Source organism: Corvus kubaryi, unplaced genomic scaffold, assembly GCF_017639235.1.
Source record: "Corvus kubaryi isolate FWS band 111438036 unplaced genomic scaffold, C.kubaryi_AGA036_p1.0 split3-73, whole genome shotgun sequence".
NCBI classification, from domain to species: domain Eukaryota; kingdom Metazoa; phylum Chordata; class Aves; order Passeriformes; family Corvidae; genus Corvus; species Corvus kubaryi.
The window spans coordinates 27,809,505-27,830,751 of record NW_024582091.1 but is presented as its reverse complement, the minus strand read 5'-3'; the positions used below and the strand labels follow the sequence as shown (position 1 = coordinate 27,830,751).

Here is a 21,247-nt window from a genome sequence, read left to right as displayed (position 1 = left end):
TGGCTTAGAGAATTGTCCATATTCAAACTGGCCAGCTGATAGGTTCTGTCAGTTCCCAGAGGAAACTGTAAGCACCCCTTAACAAGGACATCCCTTCCGGGACTATGCTTGCTAACCTATGACAATTCCTCAACCACCTTCAGCAACAAAATCCAGTAGTATCATCAACTATTGCAGGTTGGTCAGATTTCTAGAGGTCACCTAGTCCAACTTCCTGTGCATTTTATGGTTAACTTTGGTGTTAGACCAGGTTGCTTGCGCCCTCGTCCACCTCAGCTTTGGAAATCTCCAAGGACAGATATTCCACAACACCTCTGGGCAACGTGTTCCTGTATTTAACAATGCTCTTTGTGAAAAATATTTTCCTAATTGGAATTTCTCTTTCTTCCATTTCCTTGTCACATTTTGTCAACCTTTCTCTTATATCTTTTTCTATCCACTGTGTAGCAACAACTTCTTTTAATTGTTTTAAAAGAATCTCCTAGTTTCAGAAATTTTCCTTTGTAGTAGAGGCATGTGGTGAGAAGTGCCATGAGTCTATTTTTATACTATAAGTGAAATTTACACAAAAGCAAGAGGATTTTTCTCCCTTGTGTCAAATGCAGTGAAGCAGTCTTTGCTTCTGTCGTGGTGGAAATGTGACTGTATCTCAGTCTTTGGGTTATCTATAATCTGAGATGAACTATGACAGGAAAATTAAATAGGTAGCCAGTGATTTACTATTGATTGGATGTGACTGATTACTGCAAAATAATTTATTCAAAATCAAGTTTGCAGATTGAGCAATGTCTGGAAGCACAGGAATGTATAACACTAGCAAACCCTTTGTGTGAATGTCCTTCTTTTGTACAAATCCTGAACAACCTGTGGTTGGAGCAAGTACTGAATACTTAGAAAATATTTTGGATCTGGTTATTATGTGGTTCAGTACTTGATGGTCAGCTGTCTCGGATGAGGGTAGTAATTCCCATGACATGCGAGTCTAGATCAGCGTCCTACCTGAGCCTTATTTTGCTTGAAATGTTTATAATATGAATAAGCTTCTTCCTGAGAAGAAATTTCCTATTAATTTTTCTCACTCATCCTGTAACTTTTTGTCTTTTAGTAAAAGCTCTGCTAAGTAATTACTCATCAATGAAGTGAGTTTTTTCCCATCATTGGATGATTGATGCCATCCTACTATAAACTGATAAAAACAATCCCTCATCTGTTCTGGAGTCTTCAGAGGTAAATAATTTCCCATGTCAACTACTGCTCTAAATAATCCTTGGTTTATGAGCTTCTAAACCCTGTGGACTGAGGCACCATTTCCTCACTATAATTCTAAAATAAAACATAATAAAATGTTTTGTCATTGTCTTGAGTAAATGATGACCTCTCAGGCATGTGTTTCTAAAACACAGCAGAGGAAAGATTAAACACAAACAATAAATACAGACAATTGTAAGTAGAGTGTAACACTAATCCAAAATTCTGTTGAAGAGAAACTTGCCATTGTTTCCAGTGGCAAAGAACAAAGGAAAAAAATATTTATGGAATGATGTTCTGCAGGAAGTGTGCCTAGATTTTGGCTCACATGTCAAAGCAACATGGAAGAAGCATAATGGCAGTAATGGTCAAGCAATTCTGCCTGGATGCAAGTAGCACGAGAAGCTGAAGACCTGTGTACACCTGGGGCTGCTCAGGATTACTGTGCCTGTGGTGGGTGTTGAGGGAGAAGCAGCTCCAGCAGTTGCAGGTCTCCAGGAGCCATTGGTCTCTTGAGCCCCACACAACTGCCCACTGCAGTCTGAGCTGGCAGCAAAGTCCAAGTCCATGACAGACAGGCTGGGCAGATGTGTGATGGCTGTGGTGACATTGACTTCTCAGGGCTCAGTGCTGTGCTGTTCCAGCTCCTGTCCCTATGATCGCTGCTGTAGCTGCAGTGCCTGGCTTCTCCTTGGCTTCAGGTGATGCTCAGTACCTGACACCTAAAGCCTCCTGCTCAAGTGTTTGGCTATTGGCCAGTTCAGAGGGTGCTGCTGGTGCTGTGGACCCCCAGCCTAGTGTTGCTGTCCCATCCCTTTGGATGTCTCAGTCTGGCTCTCAACTCACAGCTGGCTGTGTTCTATGTTTCCATTGCTTGCACTAGCATACATGGGATGAACACAGGCATCTCCATCCAGTGTGATTTTTCTCCTGTGCTAACATCTCGGTGAACGTAGAGGGCTGCACTCAGGATATCCTGCGTTTCCTTCTTCTGAATTGATGTCAGAGTCATTTTGGGGATAAAAAGATCTCTACTGGACAATGTCTACCTCTTATTAATTCTTAGCTATTTCCCAGTCCTTTAGTCCCCACAGAATTATTTTGGTAGTGAATGGCCTCTGCAATTTTCACTAACCAAAAAGATTTAAAGTTTTTCTCAGTACTCTGAAGACAAGATGGCTGTTGCCCTCAATGAGCTAATTTGCCTGAACCCAGCTGAAGGGTGCAGCCAGATATTCAGGCTCAGGTGAAAAGGAACAGAGCCACCCCCGCTATTTCTTACAGTTCATTTTAGTGAATTTAGTTCCCATTGGAGACATGAAAGCAGATGACAGCAGCTATTATCCTGCTTTGTTCTGATTATTTCTGGCTTGCTCTAAAAGTAATTTACTATAGAATAGCCTATGTTAGAAGCTATGGCTCTGAAATTTTACACAAAGCAAGTATAGCTTGAGCATCCTTCCTACATTGTCCTCACAAAGAGTCCTCTCCTATGTTGAAGAGAGTGGATTTGTCCCAGTGCTCCTTCAGTACCCAGTCTGTCTGTTAAAACAGCCAGTGAGGTTGCCACTGGTAACAGGGTTTTATTTTCAATACAGAACCGTATTTTTTTCTAGATCTAAATGTCTGGCAAGCCTATTAATTGTGCCCGTTCCAGCAAGAAGCTGAAGAGATGTAATTGTAACACTTAACAACCAAATAGTAATTCATTAAAAAAGACAACCAAAAATAAACGAAAACTTGAAAAATTAGTTTCATTCTTAGCACTAGGATAGCCCTTACTTCTTTCAAATCCATTAAAGTGGAATATTGTAGGCTGAGAAAATGCAATTTGTAGCTACACAGGCAGTTTCAAGGTAGGGTAACTGTTGGGCAATTTTTCACTCTACCATTATTTTACTAAAATCAAAGGGGCTGTGCCAGTTAAGGATGAGTCAAGGATTTGCATCATTGCCCTATTAAAATGCCAAGCCACAAATCAAATAGAAAAGTATTGGTGCTGCTTGGGCTAATCAAATGGCCATGTGAAGGCTGAAGTCACCCAAAATAATCCAACAGGCTCCCTTAGTCCTGCGTAGCTGAACTCAGTCATCTCTAGCTGAATCCCAATGGTGTTGGAAGGCTAATCTATGCATAGGCTGCCCAAACCACTTACCAGAAAGAGAAAATGAGCTATTATATTTTAGCTACTTCAGGAGTTTATTTGGGTGGTGGAGAGTCAAGAGTGAACAATAATCAAAAGTAAATACATAACCTGAAACAACCTAAGGGACTATGTATTTTAAAGTCTGAGGAAAAGGTGCATGCTGTTGGGTGGATCACTTCACTCTTTTGAATTCAACTCTGAGACATTTAGCAGGCAGATGCATTCCTTTCATTCCCAAGGGAGTCAGTGAACATTTATTCCTTATGCCATCTCCATTGTAAACTGTTTAAACAACTGCAGCAGAACTCCATCACAGAGCTAGCTGAATCAAAATATAATAAAAAGCAATTTTTCTAGAGATCCACCCAGAGACCCAAGAGTTCTGCTGGCAAAAATAGAAATATGTGGCATTTGGACTCTGCCAAGCTCATGCCGTGTGAAAGACGACAGACAACAAACTTGGAGCTATTGAACAATGAGGAGACAAGGCAGGAAAACAGCACTTGCTGCCTTCCTCAAAGCCAGAAATTATTGCCTTTACAAATTTTTGCTGTCTGTACTTTATGGTATTGGAGTTTTTTGTTCCTTAGTAATATAAAGGCAGGTTTATCCTATATGGGGAAAAGTGTTAGGCTTAGGATTGCTGCCTCAGCCAGTGTAAATCAAATACTTGCCTCATCTTCTGACAATAAAGGAAAGTGTGTAGTGATAGGGAAGCTTTTAGGAGGCAAACTCAAAAAAAAAGCAGCTGCATTTATTATTATTGCAAAACATAAGTAAGCAACTCGCCAGCTCAGACTGAGTATTTTACGTGCACCTTAAGAAAGGGATTAAAATATGATCACATAAGATTTATTACAAAGTAATGATATAGTACTGGTATGGAATTGACTGGTTATGGATATTCAGCAATTTATCTTGTGGGTTCAAGGTTTGTCTTTGACAAAACTCAGTTCTCATGACAAAGAACATTCCACCTGGGAATAATGCAAACCAGTTTATTCCTATTTTCCTGGGTTTACAAATGTCCAGCTATATATTTGGGCACGCTCATGCATTAAGGAACAGAGAATTCTTAAGAGGCCTAAGGTTTTATTTTTGTGTCATTGGAAGGTGGTGCTTGAAGAAATTCACAGAAAAGTCACAGATAAGGAGAAAAAACATCTCTTGGGAAACACGCAGGTAAACTGGAATATTACCCCACCTTCCCTCATAGAAAGTCTGTTAAAACATCATTTTATGTAATTATCCCTAATACTACTCAGTAGGATGGTCTTTGAACATCATTGCCTTTGAAGGGTAGTTGCTCTCCCTTCTGGGAGGATTGAGGTGAGACTGTCTGTACACACTTGTGTCAGTGAATAGCTGGGTGATGGAGGACATTGCACATGCTTTACAGCTGCACAACATCAGCTCATGATTACGCTGGCAGAGAATCGCAATGATGTAGGTTGCAGAAAAATGTAGTGATCAGTGCTACAGCCTCAGAATTAAGGATGGTACCTGAATTGCAGAGTCGCAGAGTCACTGAATCACAGAAAATTTTGGGTTGGAAGGGACCTTAGAGATCATCTAGTTCCAAGCTCCCTGCACGGGCAGTGACACCTTCCACTAGACCAGGTTGCTCAAAGCCCCATCATCCAACCTGTCCCTGAACATTTCCAGGGATGGGGCATCCACTGCTTCTCTGGGGAACCTGTTACAGTGCCTCACCACCCTCATAGTAAAGAATTTCTTTGCAATGTCTGTTCTAAATATAATGCCTTTTGGCTTGAAGCCTTTCACCCTTGTCTTATCACTTCATACCCTTGTAAAAAGTCCCTCTCCAGCTCTCTTGTAGTCTCCCTTCAGGTGCTGGAAGGCTGCTATTAGGTGTTGTGGAGTATGCCCAGCCCCTGCCCTGGAGGGATCTCTGCTGAGATAAGAGATTTCGCAATCGCCCAGCAGGACTCCGTGGAAAGGCAACCACTTCTTTGGTCAAGGTGAGAAAAGACAGACCCACAATCCTTTAGGAGACCCTATGCAGATCCTTTGTAACCCATTGGCCTTCACCCATCCCCTGTATCCCTATAAAAGCTAAGGCCTCTGCCCCTGTGGGAGAGAGCTCTCGTCCCTGGCTCTCCCCTTCGCCGGAGGGGATCCACAATAAAGCTCCCTTCGTGCGGAACCAGCCACACGAGCCTCTCATCTCTCTCTGGTCTGGCTTGGTCTGGAGGCTGCCCTGCAGAGCTGAGCTGGAATCACGAGCTGATAATCACTGAAGAGCTGACAGCCTCTGCAAGGGCCCTCCTGCCAGCAGCTGAGGGAAGACACCGGACCTCGGGAAGGCGATTCCTTGCGGGACCATCTCCCCGGACCGGTCACCTCTTCCTGGGTGAGAGCCATTGACCCCACCACCACCTGTAATAAGGTCTCCCTGGTATTTTCTCTTCCCCAGGCTGAACAACCCCAGGTCTCCCAGCCTGCCTTCATAGAAGAGGTGCTCAAGCCCTCTGATCATCTTTGTGGCCTTTTGCACCTGCTCCAGCAGGTCCATATCCTTATGCTGGGGGCTCCAGAGCTGGATGCATTACTCCAGATGGGGTCTCAGGAGAGCAGAATAGAGGGGCAGAATTACCTCCCTTGCCCTGCTGGCCACATTCCTTTTGATGCAGCCCAGGACACAGTTGACTTTCTGGGCTGCAAGTGCACATTGCCAGGTTGTGTTGAGCTTCTCATCTAACAGTCCTTTTCTTCTCATGATGTAAAAAAAGTTTTTAGTCTGAGCTGATGAATTACTTCTATATATTTTCAAGAACCAGTAAATATATGTACTAGTATATATATTAGTATCAGAAGATGTCAGAATATCTCAGCCCACTTCCTTGGCCCCATTCCTCTTTGTATAATTCTCACAGGGCAGAAGCCCAGACACCCAGACCAGGGAATGCTGCTGGCTGCTGCAAAGGAAAACGGGCCAGCAGTCTGTGCCATGCAACCACTGTTTAGGCGAAATGCAGGCATAATGATCCTTGTGCTTCTTTTCTTCACTAAAAGCTTGAGCTATCTCTATTTCTTGCTGAAATAACTTGAATGAGGCTCACCTTTCATGAAAAAATTGTTTGTGGGAATAAAGAATATAATCTTGATGTTGTCAGTGAAATTGCTGCAGACTTAGTTCAATGTAAGTGGGACCAGAAATTGGGATATAATAATTTGAAAACATTTTGAGGGTGTCATTTTCCCCAGAACTCTTTTATCAGTGTCACTTGGTGTGTTATTTATTCACCACACATTATACTGCAGTTTCCTGATCAGACTGTGACATTTTGTAGCATCCTTTCAGCATTATTGTCAAAACTGTCTAAACTAAAAGCTAAAACTTTAAAATAATTGAGTTTTCCAGTTTGATTTAGTCCTATCTTTGCCTCTGGAATATTTCCAAAATCCATAACAGACTGAAATCAGTCCAAATTGCCTTCTCTAAATTTCAAAAGAAATGGAGAAGAAAAGAAAAAAGGCTTTTGGAGGAAAGCTTAGCAAGTCAATTAGAAAGAAGTACAGTCCAAAGAACTGGTTGCATGGTCTAGGGAAAAAAAATCACTAGCAGAATCTTATGGAAGACATTGACTTTAAGGTCAGAATTGACACTAAGGACAACAAAGAGAAAAAAAGAAAAAAAAAAAAGAATGTTCCCTCCTCCTAATGAAAAAGAAAGGAGAATTTTAGTATTTTCTGCTTTGAATTGCTTTAAAAAAAACCCCAACCAAACAAAATACATCACTGTGTGCCCCACTGGCATGAAATTTTTTGCTTAATTGTGTTGTCAAGTCAATTAAAAATTATATTCTTGTAATGGATGGGAAAGCAACATAATAAACTCTCAGTATGAATTTTCTGAAGCAAACCTGCAAAGAGATAGACTTTATGCACAAGGGACTTTTATTTAGGCTTGAATCTGTCCAAAATAAGAACTAATACTAAACATTATGCACTAACACAGTAAGCCCTAAATACAATAAATTCTTTTTCAGTGTCTCTGCTAGTAATTTAATCAAGTTCAGGACAGCTCTGTGGCATTGAAGTCAACTGGAAGAGTGCAGTGCATGTTCATAACATAAAATTACCTTAGCCTTCCAAATCAGATGGCCGCATCCAAACTGCCTATTGGAAAAGATCCATAACCATACTCAAATCTGACCCATGGATCTGCTTGCATTTTTGGAACCTGCATAGCTTCCTTGCTAAGGAAAACTTTTATGTCTCAGGATTTAAGACAGCCACCCTCTTCAGTGACTTTTTGGTATATATCAGGTTGCATGATAAATGGGGGCTATCTGCAGGAACAGAGTTTGATGGAAAGCCACCTACAGCTAGCTAATAAAAAAGCTCAGAAGGATCTCCAAGATAGGTTCTCTGTCTGGTTGGAACCCACAGCCTGCTCCTGAAAGCTGGTGCTGACTGTAGTTTCTTCTGAACCTTTCCTTTAAGGCATGTCTGGAGCTGCCTTTCTCCATCTGTATGGTAGCTTAACTGGTAAATTGTTCAGTGTGTAACTATGAAATAAGTGTTCCTTTCCTCAGGCTCTGCCTTAACATGTGTCTGTCCTACTGATATTTGACCCTTAAAAAACTCTCTGTAAACACTGTGCTCATTTTATTCCATTGGCTTCAACACAGTTAGTTCCATTGGAATTTACTGTAGTATAAATGCTACAGAAGTAAAAAAAGATAACCTGTGCAGCCATTGAAAATTATTGCCCTGATAGGTAAAAAATCAGAACAGGACTTAAATATTATTATGAGTTATGATTCACGGCCCTTGGACCGTAATGATGCATGTCCTAAGCATGTGATGTTGAGAACAATGCTAGTAATAGATATATAGAAGTATTTCAAAGCCAGGAAAACTAATTCAACATGCTAAAAACCCACATATATGTAAATTATTGAATTACTTCTACAAAAGGAATAACAAACACTAATGACATTTATTATTATGAATGATCTATAATTATTCCATAATTGCAAGAGGTATCATGAAGATATGCTGCTTCCTACTTAGCCACTTACAGCTTGTTTCCTTTGCTATTCTCTTTGTGAAAATGGCCATAATAGACCACGTAATGTATTTTGTCCTGTATGTCTCTCACATTGGAGAAACATATTTCCTTAGATTCTAGTCTCACGTTGTTTTTAACACACACATTTTTAGCTATTTACGCAAAATTTATAAAAATAAGTTTCTTCTGCATCATATGCATAAATATTAATAGTAAACACATGCACAGTTTAGATTTGGCAAGTAAGCTGTAAAATACATTGGTATTTTTAAATGCTATTTCTTCTTTCTGCAGATCATAAAGACTTGGGAAGTGAGGGGAAATATCTGTGTTTGTTTAAATATCTGAGTCTGTTTGCCTCAGAATGAAATCTCCAGCTAACATGGTGGGAGACAGGCACTCAAAACACAGGAAGAGGATGTAACAGACATAGTGGCATCTGCTTGTACTTTTGGAACCTTAACTAAAAATGTTCTGAGGAACAGTTTCCCTCATCCTTCTCAGCAAGCATCAACTTAGCTACCCATTGATAATGTTTTAAATGTCAACATCCTTCTATCACTGCTTATCAGAGACGAAGAGGAATGACTGCAATATACCATCAAATTTCTCAAAACCCCAGGCTGGAAAGAACTTTAACTTACCAATGATATTCTGCTCTTGCAAGCTGAGGCTGAGCTGAGGACACTTGAAGGTCAGAAGCAAGACTGGGTTCAGGAACCTCAACATTAGTTTGGAGGGTGGGGTACATATTCATGAGATCATGTATAAATTATCATTCATCTGATCATATGACAACACTGGGTCTGGGGGACAGCACTGGGTCTGAGGAAGTATTTTTTTTTAATTAAAGGCTTTTTTTTTATATATTATGAATAGCAAATGCTCTCAGTTACCAACATAGTTACTTCTCACATAAGGATGAGTTCCCTCAAGCAGACCTGTGGAGGCAAAAATTTTGCAACTATTGTTATGGACAGAAGAAAAAATACAAAAGTTGGGGTTTTACTGTTTTGGTTGGTTGGTTAGTTGGTTTTTTGTTGTTGTTGTTGGTTTTGTTTTTTTCTTTTTTGGGGGGTCGGTGGTATTTTCTACTTACCTTCCTTTATTCCTCCCTCTTTCTCTAAGACGAACTAGGAATCCATTTGCAACCCTGGGATTTGTATGAAACACAAATGAAAGTCCTTCATTTTTATTCTACATATCTGTTAACAGGAAAAGGACTGCTAGAAGTGTACTTGAAAGACTCTCTTGCAATAGCTTCTTTCACAGCTTTTCCTTCCTACTCCAAGGACATTATGTAAATCAAGGAACTGTGTCAGACAGGAGAATTGCAGCAGTTAACCGAATGACAAATACAGCTCTGTAGAGGTTCCCTTATGATGGCTTCCAGACTAAATGCCTAACTTTTGGGAAACTACGTGGGAACATCATATATCATACCATATCACACCAGTGTGCATGCTAAAAGATATTGATGCATTGAGATTGGGTGATGGAATTCTGCCATGATGGGGTGGTATTGAAGAAAGGGGCCACTGAACACACATGATAAAAGAAAATAGGGCTGAGGAAAGTGTTTGCAGACACACTGATAGAGTTCCTCTCTCAGGATACTCCATACGTTGTTACCTACTCCTAAATGAAGTGCTTTGTATCATCCCTTAGCGCTACATAATGGATACAAGTGAGTTTTTATGGCCTGTAATCCTTGCATTTGAACACATCCTAGGCGCAATCTACAGAAGCAGCCCAAATGCGTCAGCATTTTCTCTGTCATGGTGATACAGTATTAAGTAGAAGGAAACCAGGGCAGTGATCATCCCCCTGAAGGGAAGTTGTAGCAGGGCCGGGTTGGTCTCTTCTCCCAGGTAACAAGTGACATAACTAGAGGAAATGGTTTTAAGTGGCATTAGGGGAAGTTTGGATCGGATATTAGAAAAAATTTCTTCACTGGTGGTCAGGCATTGGAATGGTTTGCCCAGGGAAGTGGTGGAATCATTATTGTTGGAAATCATAGAATCATATAATCATTAAGACTGGAAAAGACCTCCAAGATCATTGAGTCCAACCTTTGACCAAACACCACCATGCCAACTAAATCATAGCACTAAGTGACATGTCCAGTCATTTCTTAAACACCTCTATGGATGGTGAGTCTACCACCTCCCTGGGCAACCCATTCCAATGTTCCTCTTCTTTGGAAAATTGTTGTCAGCTTGTTGTCTGTACTGCTTCAAGAGTCATCAAGGACAGATGCACAGTGAGTTCTTCCTGTATGCACACTGAACACTGAAACAAACTTCAAAACAGCTAAAAACACACAACACCTTAAAATTATATTGGACTTGGCTTCAGATGCAATGGAATTCAATATTTTTCTTCTAAAAAAGCGCCAAGTAACATGACTCAATGTGTTTCTCATGTCTTGAAAAATGTCAGGTTTTGACATAAGTCTTTATCAATCTTTGGAAACTCCTTGAACTCAAGACAGTGTAGAGAATCTGTCAGTTGTCCAAAATGCAGCAACTTCATTGGGTGGATTCTTCTAACTGGCAAATTTATTATCTCCTCTTTTCAAGTGCTGAGTCTGAAAACATTTGTATCCTTAGCTTTTTGTTAAAGAAATCTGTAGCTACTTCTTTCCCACACCTGGAACAGAAGGTAGGCAGATGGAGCTTCATGTGTCCGTCTTATGGTTCAAAAATGGAGCTCACAACCTTGTGAATGTTGCATACTAACATCTCAGTATGTTTAATCATTGCCACCTAAAAATCTGAACCAAGGGACACTTCGTAAGCAGTCTTAAATTCTGCTTTAATTCAGGACTCCATGAAGAATAAAGTAGTGGAGAACTAGGCCATCAGGTTATCTATGACAGAGTAACCTCAGGTTTTCATCTTGTCCATGACAGAGCATTAAATGTTTGAGTTGAAAAAAGATATGATATCTAGTTCTCTTATTTGCTCTTCATGTAAGAACTAAAGTCTTTGGTTTCTACCATATTTTGCTATTAAAGCCTAGATCTCTTGGGAAACTCAAGATATATTGGGAACTGTTAAAACTTTTGATACAAATATACAGTAGCAGAAATAACTACTCAGTGCTCTCAAAATAGGTTTGGCTATTTAAGTAAACTGCAGTGAAACTAAGTCGTTTGGGAATCATTTGGAATGTAGCTTGTCCAGATCTTCAGCTGGTATAATTAGCTGAGGTGTTAAACCAGCTGCTTGTGTAGACAGTTAGATTTAAGTAAACCATCGTTTGAAGAAAAGAAGAAAAAAGTTGCTTCATAGAATCTTGCTAAAGCTTAGAATTTAAGAATTCGTTCTCAGACCCTGAACCAGCTTTCTTCCTCTGCCTCTCTCATCAGCTCAATGCATTTTTTGACTTGCCTTCTCTCCTCAGGCAGGAAGTATCACAGAAAACCTAAAATACAGACATGACTGCCTACCAGGAGACTTTGGAATTTGCGATGCTGGGAAGAGAGAAACATCACACTTGGGGTTGGAGATGTGAAAGAATCAGGAGAGATTTAGAGTCTGGCCATATGTAAAGCACAACTAGTCACAACCTCTCAGCTAAAGCACACTGCTTCCTTGTCACTCCTGATCATTTTAGAGGGCAACACTTCTATATGTCTTATTCCATTACATTTACTCTTTCTCTTAGCTGTCAGCCTAATGGACATTGACTCTTATTGTAATACCCTACAAGTACTCAGCAGATCTGACTCACCGTATTGCCCTTCTCTTTGGAGAACCTGGGTCCCAACAGTCTTCTCGCTGGTGAAGCACTGAGGCACTTCCCACACACCTGTGCCTGATCTTTGTCCACAATGGCCTTCTGAAGGATGTGTCAAGGGACACGTGGACCTGCACAGAAACCAAGGAAGGGACTGAAGAGATGAGGATGGTGCATTAAGTAAACACTTTTCTTGATCCAGGTGGCCTGCTTTTGGGGTGTACAGTCAAATCTGGAAATAGGAAAGTGCTGTAGAGTCCAGTAAGATAGATTGTGGCCATGACAGCTGTCAGACAGCCTTCCAAGATGTCTGTTCTTTAACCCTGATATTGAATATATCATGGGCTAAAACTGATTAAAAGGCAAATAAAATGCCATGGGCAATTTAATAGGGAATAAAAATGTAACAGCGAGTTTCTCCTTTATTTTTTTTAGTTTGCTCCTTAATCACTCCAGTGACAAGAAACATGTTTCATCCTGCCCTTCAAATGTTTTGCTCTACCAGACACCACCTGCATGAATATTATATTCCTGAAGAAATCTGCTTACCAAGTGGGGTGAGGCGAGGAAACAGGAATATTAACAGAGATGTGAGTGTTCAGCCAGCATATCAACACTGATGGTGCCAGGAAAAATGATGGCAGAAAGGTGTAGAGAAGAATTTGCTTCCTTTACCAAAGGCAGCGTTGCATGTAAAAGGACAAAATATGCACAGTATATATAATGCAGTATTTGCATCTGGATAAAATATCATAGATTCTTACAAACTACCAATAAAGCATCGGCCCTAAAATGGGAAATTTATGTGGTTTCTAGAACATAATATTTACTAATTTTTTTTTTTAGTGGTATTCCTGTGTCATAGGTTAGCAAGCATAGTCCCGGAAGGGACATCCTTGCTAAGGGGTGCTTACAGTTTCCTCTGGGACCTGATAGAACCTATCAGCTGGCCAGTTTGAATATGGACAATTCTCTAAGCCACTTAAAGTTGTGATCACCTCTGTGATCCACATTTAAGAATAGGCAAACTCCCCCTCCAAGCTCTCTCTCGTTTCCGGCGCTGGCACAGGTGGCTGCGGGCCCCGTGTGGGGGCCAGCGGGCCCGGCCAGGCCCTGCCTGGGCCAGGCCGGGCCGGGCCACGGCCATCCTGGAGTCGATGGACCTGTTCCAGTCGTGAAACCCCCCCCCACTGCCTTGCCGTGGGCAGCTGGAGCGGCTCGGCTCTCCCCCCTCTCCACCGCGATAAGAAAAATTCAACATTCCAGCTGCAAAGCTGCAAGGCTGAGGTGAGATTAACCCTTTTTATTGCTGTGAAGAGCTGAAAACCTGAGGGAAGAGAGAGAGGAGATGCTTAAAGCTGAAATTTTGTTGTGAAGCTATGATATATCAGAGTATCCTGTTGTAATTTCATGAAGATATGGGGGGTGGAGTGTTCAACTCGTAAGCAAAAGCACCTGTGCTGAGATAGGCAGATGCTGACACAGCTGTAATTTCATGAGAAGTTTGGACAGGGAGAGATGGAAGTGATGAGGACTTTTGCTCCAAACGGGAAAGGAGAAAACCTCAGTCCCTAGAGATGCTCCCAGAGATAGTCCTAAAGATGAAGATGATGAAGACCCTTTGCTCCCAGGGAAGGAGAAGGGCCTCTGTTTTTGTTTCTGAACAGCTCGACCTTAAAATTGTACCCCAGAAAACTTCAAGAGTGGACCCTCGAAAGCAGTTGCGGGAAAAGCTGCAAGTCGGGGGAAAGGACTCACACGCAGGCAGAGAGACTCCTCTTCCTAAATGGACTGAACGATATTTGGAAGTGGGCGGCTGTCTCGTTGTGATAATGTTTTCATAGCATGAGCAAGAAGAGACTTCTCTTTCTAAATGGACTGAACAAGGTTATTATGGAAGTGGTAAACAGACTGAACATCTTAAGGGTTGTCTTTGAAAATTGTCAGTGGGAGAAGGGAGGAAGGTGGGGGGAGGAGGAGAGTTCTGAAGGTGGTATAATTTTTTTTTTCTTCTTTTAGGTCTGTTAATAAACTTCTTCATATTCTTTCAAGTTTGGTGCCTGTTTTGCATTTCTCCTAATTCTTATCTCACAGCAGATAAACAGTAATGAGTATTTTGGACCAAACCACTACATCCTGGAAAAAAAAAAATCATAGATGCATAAAAACGTCTAAACGATGACCTTTTTTTCACTAGATTTAAGAGAAGTAACTAGAAACCTTTGCTCATCTTTGTTTCTGTTCTTTGACACTCAGGTTTGCTGTGCTGCAAAGAAATGTTATGGTACATTGCACCTATGATATATCCACCCTAACAACTGATGAGGAGAGAAGGAACATTCATGACTTTGCAATAATGAGATTGCTGATCCACGACCTGCTAGCAATTCCTGTACAGAGGAAATAAAGTCAAATAGAATTGCCAAGGACCTCATCTCCATGCTGATAACTGCACATCTTCTCAGACACATCCATCCTCAGATCACTCTTTCTGTTATTAAAACTTTTATTGTTATGGCTGAAGTAGTGGTGAGTAGTCTTGTCCTCTGAGCAGTGAACTGTCTATAGACTCCATAAATCCATTTATTTTGTCTGGTTTTATTCATTGGCAAGTTTTTTATTGTCAAGACTCAGTCAGACAGGAAATCAAACTGATAGGTACCAATTCTAAGAGAAATTTTCCCATTTACCTTTAATTGTTTTCTAATTGATACAAATAACTATGTGGATGCTGCTTTATATCAATTAGTCTCCAAAGATTTGAATCAGTTTATATTGAAGCTAACCCACCACTGTCAAATTGAAATAGTGTTTATACAGTGCCTCATGACTAGATTTAAATTGGATTTTAAATAAATTGGTGCATTTTCCTTATGCAGACATATTTTTGTTTAATAACACTACACATGGTACACCAGATATGCAAAAAACTAGCACTGATGAGTTGTTTGCATAGATGGTCAGTGCTCACTGGTTTTTGCTTGCTTGAGAGATCAAGGGTTAATCAAGGAAATGGGAGAAAGAGTGAATCGCAGGGACTAGAATGTCTTATCAGCTGTGACCTGCTCAGCTCCTGAGACACAGAAGAAACAAGGAAGTGATTTCTAGGTTATAGCAGTTCAAGACTCACCCTTCAGAATTTTCTGGAGGACTATGGTACTCTTCACCATGCTCATCCATGTCCTGCAATGCTCCTCATTTGGAGACTTCCTATTGGCAGACTGTTTTCCACTAGCATGGACCAAGTTTCCCTCTATATACTGAAAACTAACCCTTACCTGTCTGTGTCCATACCAATTTCTGTAAATTATACTGTTGCTAAGAACAAAAACATTTAACCCTAGCAATTTGCAAGCATACTAATACAGAGCTATTAAAACATCATTTATATGTTGAGAAGGCCTGTCTACATTTTACAAGTTTGCCTTCCACTCAACTTCAGTATTTAGCTTAGAAGTAGATAGGATAAAACAAAGTAAAGCAGACACAAGTAAGGTACAAGTACTGTGCTTGATATGGAGGTCTGTGGCTCTGGCAAACATATTGTGATGGATGGTTACATTTTTAATCTATATTTTTGAATGTCATTTAAATGTCATAAATATGTCAGATTTTCTCAAAAAAAAAAAAAAAAGTCTATCTTTCTTTAGAAATTACCAGATACAGAGAATATCATTCAGTTGTCTCACTGAAAGCAAGTGTAATTTAAACTGATCTGTCTTTGCAAACAATGAGCACTGAAAGACTCTATACACCAGCACTGTAGCAGTCACCAATAAATGGTATTTAAACTGAAAAAGCTAGTGTCAGAGATCTAAGTTCTTCTAAAGGTGAATGCGTACCGTTTTCTTTAGGTCTCTTAAAACCTTCAATACAAATAGGAAAAGTTAATTGCTTTGCTCTCATTATACTATACCTACCATTACAGTTTTCTTTTAATCCACCTTCCTACTCCTAACAACTGTTTCAAAAGTAAGAGTCTAGAAGAAAATATTTGAATATTGATGCTTCTAGCCATTTATTTTAAGACAAGCATTAGAACTGTTGAATTATGCCACTTTCAATAAAAACTGCATCTGCATTTACGTGCTGTGCACTGAGACAGACTTTTCCTGGCTATCAAATGGCCAGGCACAAAACTGCACAGGGAACAAGTTTCAGGCAATTGCAGAAGAGGTTCAGTGGGTGGGTACATCTGTCCCAGGCACAATATGATACAGATGAATTATGCTTACACACATGACATAGAGATGAAGACGCTGCACAGAGAAATGATAGGCATGTAAGAAAATATACTGGCCTACTACTACTTAAAATGAAGTCATTGGTGTGTGTTACTATCAACATGAGGATTCAGGATCAAGGCAAGATCCCAGACTATTGTATAGCATTAAAACAAAACCACTATTAGTCTTAGCACTTTCCAGCAGCAATTAAGGAAGAATATTCAGCAGTCTACCCTCTTGAAATTCAAAAGCAGTTAGTAGATAGCAATATTGCCAGTGTTTATTGCACAAGTAAGCAAGAGAGCAAATTTGAACCTCACAGTTAATTTCCTATTTGGTTCTCTTTGTCTATTTGTTCTTTAATGATTTTGACATTCTGCATAAAGTGATCTCATTAGTAAGGTACCTGCATGATGAAACCTGTGTTTTCTTCTCAGGAAAGTGACTCCAAAACCTTATTTACTATTATGCTTTCTAGAACTTATGTAAGGTCTATCAACAGCATTAACAATAGGACAAGTCAAGAGCATTGTCTGTGATTTGCTCCTTACATTTTTGTGTGTTTGATTACAACTTTGCAGCTGTGAATGCTGCTAATAGGTATCTCCTGAAAATGCTCACTTTCACAGATAAAAAGAGGATAGGAGGAGACAGAACTATGGTTAGGGGTAAGGGGGGTGGGTGGGGTGTGCTGAATTGTACTTAGTGGTATAAGGGATAACTCTTCTATGAGGAGTTGAATTAGTAAATGTATTTTATATGTTAAGTTAGTTTGGAGGATTTTTTTTGGGTTTGTTGTTTTTTTGGGTTTTTTTGGGTTTTTTTTTCGGTTTTTTTGAGTGCATGGTCTGGAATGAGGAAGTTTTAAAGGTCCTTTCTGAACTTTGCTAATGCAGACACTCATCAATTCTTAGGTGAACAATTTCCTTTGTTTTTTAAGGAGAAGGTATGTTGCTTTTTAAAGGCTTTTTGGTTGATTTGTATTTTGGTTGGTTGCTTGGGGGGTTTCTTCTTTTGGTTACGGATTTCATTTTTCTGTTTTGGTGTGGTTTTAATTTTAATCTTTTTTTCTGTTAACTTGATTTGTTATTGAGTTCTGCTAAAGAGAATTGAGGTGGCTGTACCTACATGTGTGTATGGGGTTGAAGAGTTTGGATAAATAATGAGTTAGGTGATGGCAAGATTTCTAGCTGTATCTTTCTGCTTTTAGATTATGTAAGGAGACAGAAGGAAGGTGATTTGCTCATTATTTCTGTGGTATGTAAGGTAATGCCACTTTTCTACAGCAGCAGTTAAGAGAAAAAAATAGGTGCTCTAAATCCTCCATTCATGCTGTCTGTTTTAAAAATACCTAGGGGGGGTAGGGTGAAGAGTGAAGGGGAGGATCTTCTGGATTTGAGAATTCTAGATTGATTTTTGATAAGAAAAATAAAGGGATAAACATTTACTTATAGAGAATTTTTTGTTCACTATTTGCATAATCATTTAGTGAGTTTTCACAGTAGATGAGATTTAGAATAAATATCTAAGAAACAGTAATACCTTCTCTTGCAATGCTGGCTGTATTTGTTGAAGACTGAAGTTACTCTTCTGTTTAAAAGATCCTTATTGCTGCTTTCTTTTATGTCCCTTCCTAAAAAAACCCCCACTATCCAAGGCAGAACATAAATTCTGTGTGAAATGACAAGCTAATGTTGGTATCATTATGCAGGGAAAGTGTGAAATAAAGCTAGAATTCACTCAGTAACAGAAACAAGTGATTACAGGAAAGTATAAAAAATCGTCATTATGTTATAAAGTGTCTGTATGTTGCAACATAGTAAAAGGAATGGCAGACTTTCTCACTGATACTTTGTTATATAGTCTTTTCTGTTTTCCAGTGGGCCTGGGCCTTGACAGGATGATGTTCATGAGTGTTTACCCTGGGAAGTGATGCTCCAGATTTTCTGCCCTATCATTAGCTTTTGTGTAGCATGGCTGCTATGCTGTTCCCTTAACAAGCAGGTTTGAATGTATCTGCAGAACTTGCATTCTAGAAGCGGGACTGGTGTAGGAAATCACCCCTGTATACACAACCTGTGAAATTTGATATTTAAGCTTTACTGACTGTTAAAGGCAATAGTGCCCTTACTGTCATACTGAGTTACTGTGAATTCAGTGAATGAATTCTTATCCCTTTGACTAAAGGAAAACTGTGTATGCTTGTTGACACTCGCTCAATTCAGGTATGAGTTAGTATTCAAGGAGCTTCTCTAAATGAGAATTGAACTTGCCTAAATTCAGATGTTAGAAGAACATGCATAGTCATTTTTGCCCTGAAAGCAACATAGCTTCTCTTGATTTAGCCCATTTGAACCAAAATAAGCTATTCCTATAGGAAGTTGAGTACCCATTTGAAACTAATTGAAATTATGAACATTTTTCTTCACATGAGGTCCCTAATAAGAACTTTGACAATACCTCACTGCTTTTATTGAATTCCCTCTGTGGTGCAATAAAAGTATTCCTGATATTGAGCCAGCTGATGTGCTATTGTACTGTTTGGATAGAAATGTTTATCAGGCAACTACACAATGTTGAGTAGCTTCCTAAACATATTGAATTTCAATGGTCAAAGAAGCCTATAATACAGTGATTGCCTAATACAGAATAGTGTCTGGAGCTTCTGGAGTCCAATCTAAGTCTGTTCAAGCAGTGACACCATTAAGCAGGCTGAGATAAAAAGGAATTTAGTGGTAAGTGAATAATATCATGCCTCTTATAGCTTATAATATCATGCAGATATTTTGCTGTGCTTTGCACCAAGAAACTCATATCAGCTGTATTATAAGCTGTAGAAATCAATTTTGTATGTTATTTCTAAGAGAGAAATTTCCAAATGGAATATGACAAAAGCTGTTTAAAAATGCTACACCACCTGGCTACATGACAATATAGTATCCTTTTGTTACAAGATGAAGGGGGTGGCGTGGGGAGTCTAGGACTCTTTTCTTAGCATGCCATAGGTTTATCCTTAGGGTGTTGTGCACATACATGTGGTTAACAAACTTATTTTACAGTTGTCTCTCTCTAACAATATAAAATGATTTTTTTTTTAATCATCTACAAGGACCCAGACTCGAGATACCTCGAGGAGTGAAAACACCTTAATTCTGGGAACAAAGACCTAACCTGGTTTTGGGCATGTATTGGTTTTGTTGTGTGACATAGATTACACAAATGCCTTGTTATCAAATAGGTACACGTGGCAATAACCGGGGGTTTTAGGTACTTTTAGAGTCTCCAGCAAATCAACAAACCTTGGTCAAGACTTGAATGAGCGAAAGTCCCTAAATATAGGCCTTTCATGTCAGCTGAAGAAACAGTAACCTTTAGTGTAACTGATGTGCACCCCCAGACATGGCTTATCAGGCCTCACAAGTGTGAACCCCTGTACAAATGCAAATACAAGCAAGGTGGCTAAGCAGGAGTGTGATCATGTTTCTCCTTCCTGCGTTTGTACCTGAGCTTGAGTAAAGGAGAGAAAACGGCTGATAGATCTCAAAGAGAAATTATTCAGATGTTAAAGGCTTCTTGCATGGCATGCCTTGATTTTTTGGAAGAATTGCTATGTGTTACTGTGAAGCGTGTTTTGAACAACTTCTAGAACAGGGATACTGAGGTGCAACAATTGCCAATAGGGCAGAGTACTGATAGGGAGGAGTACTCAAAAATACAAAACCAAAACAAAAAAACAGATTTTTGTTGCGGAAAAGAGCACTCTTTCACTTGCGGAGGGGACAAGACGCGACGCCCCAGCCGGTCGAGCATCTGCAGCAGCCCCGCCGAGGGTGAGGTTCGGGCCCCAGCGCGGCGGAGAGCGCGGCGCGGTTACGGACGAGGCTCCCCGCGGTCCCGGCCGGTGCGGGGCGCGGCTGAGGGGCTTCGCGGCGGCCCCGGCGCCGAGCAGGGCCCGGGCCCGCTGCGGCCTCGAGCGCGGGGCTCCTCGTTCGCGCTCCCGCCGCGGAGACGGGGCGCCCCCACCGCTCATGCGCCCAGCCGCTCCGCTGGGGGGCGGGGACACAGCCCCGACGCCCGTGGCGGATCATACCACTGTGCGCCATAGGGGTGGCCCAGAAAAGAGCCTTCTCCAATAATTCGCTTATTAAGAATCCCCGCTGGCTTCTTCCCTGGACTGTGTGTGCAACTAAATGAAGTCGGCACAGAGAAGCAGGCGGGAGCCTACGTCCGTTCGCGTGCGTTCTCGCCGCTTCCTTCTTTCCCTCCGCTTCTCTCCGTCGGCGGAGAATTGGGCGCGTCCCGCTAGCTGCCCCTCCCGCAGCCGAGGGTCCGGCCCGCTCCCGCTGCTGGCGGTCCCGGCGTCGCGAGTTCCCGCTCTCCCGCCCCCTCCTTCCCACCCTCCGAGCCGGCTCCGCGCTCTCCTCGGTTTCCCGCTCCCTGCCCACGGCCCCGGCGCGGCAGCCCTATGGCGTACAGTCAGGGCGGCGGCAAGAAGAAAGTCTGCTACTATTACGACGGTGAGCAGGGCCGGCGCGGGAGCGCGCGTGCAAGAGCGGGGGGGCGCCCTTCTAATGGCCGCTCGGGGCGGGCTGCGTCCCCGGCCCCCGCCGGCACAGCCACCCCTTGCCCCGAGGGACGAGCTTCCCCCGGCCCGGCCCGGCCCCATGGCGGCCGGGGGGCCCCGCCGCCGCGCCCCGCTCCCGCCGTCGGCTCTGCTGACCCCCGCGGGCCGGCGGGCGTGGGGCAGCGGCGCCGGGGCCGGGGGTGGTGGAGTTGGGCGAGGTGCGGGCCGGGGAGCTGCCTGGCCTGCCGGGCCCGGCAGTAAGTGCTGTGTCTATTGTT

At 41.5% G+C, this 21,247-nt stretch overlaps 1 protein-coding gene and 2 long non-coding RNA genes across 5 annotated transcripts in view; all 3 read left to right on the top strand.

Annotated features, from left to right (window-relative positions):
• Positions 1-4,916, top strand: part of LOC121659319 — a 15,255-nt gene extending 10,339 nt beyond the window's left edge. The window contains exons 3-4 of the long non-coding RNA XR_006014278.1: positions 1,106-1,227; positions 4,508-4,916. This is a non-coding gene — a long non-coding RNA (uncharacterized LOC121659319). The remainder of the gene's footprint in view (positions 1-1,105; positions 1,228-4,507) is intronic.
• Positions 4,917-7,131: 2,215 nt separating this feature from the next.
• LOC121659305 lies at positions 7,132-18,253 on the top strand. 2 transcript variants are annotated; one of them, XR_006014267.1, is made up of 3 exons: positions 7,132-9,129; positions 12,615-12,769; positions 14,436-18,253. It is a non-coding gene; the product is annotated as an uncharacterized LOC121659305 (long non-coding RNA). The 2 variants fall into 2 exon arrangements; XR_006014266.1 differs by lacking the exon at positions 7,132-9,129 and having other exon boundaries at positions 10,497-12,769.
• A 2,471-nt stretch (positions 18,254-20,724) lies between these two features.
• HDAC2 (histone deacetylase 2) overlaps positions 20,725-21,247 on the top strand; it is a 24,136-nt gene continuing 23,613 nt past the window's right edge. The window contains exon 1 of one of the 2 annotated variants that reach the window (XM_042016899.1): positions 20,725-20,922. In XM_042016899.1, the coding sequence (XP_041872833.1) occupies positions 20,871-20,922 (52 nt within the window). In that variant the 5' untranslated portion in view covers positions 20,725-20,870. The remainder of the gene's footprint in view (positions 20,923-21,247) is intronic. The other variant, XM_042016900.1, reaches the window with a different exon arrangement.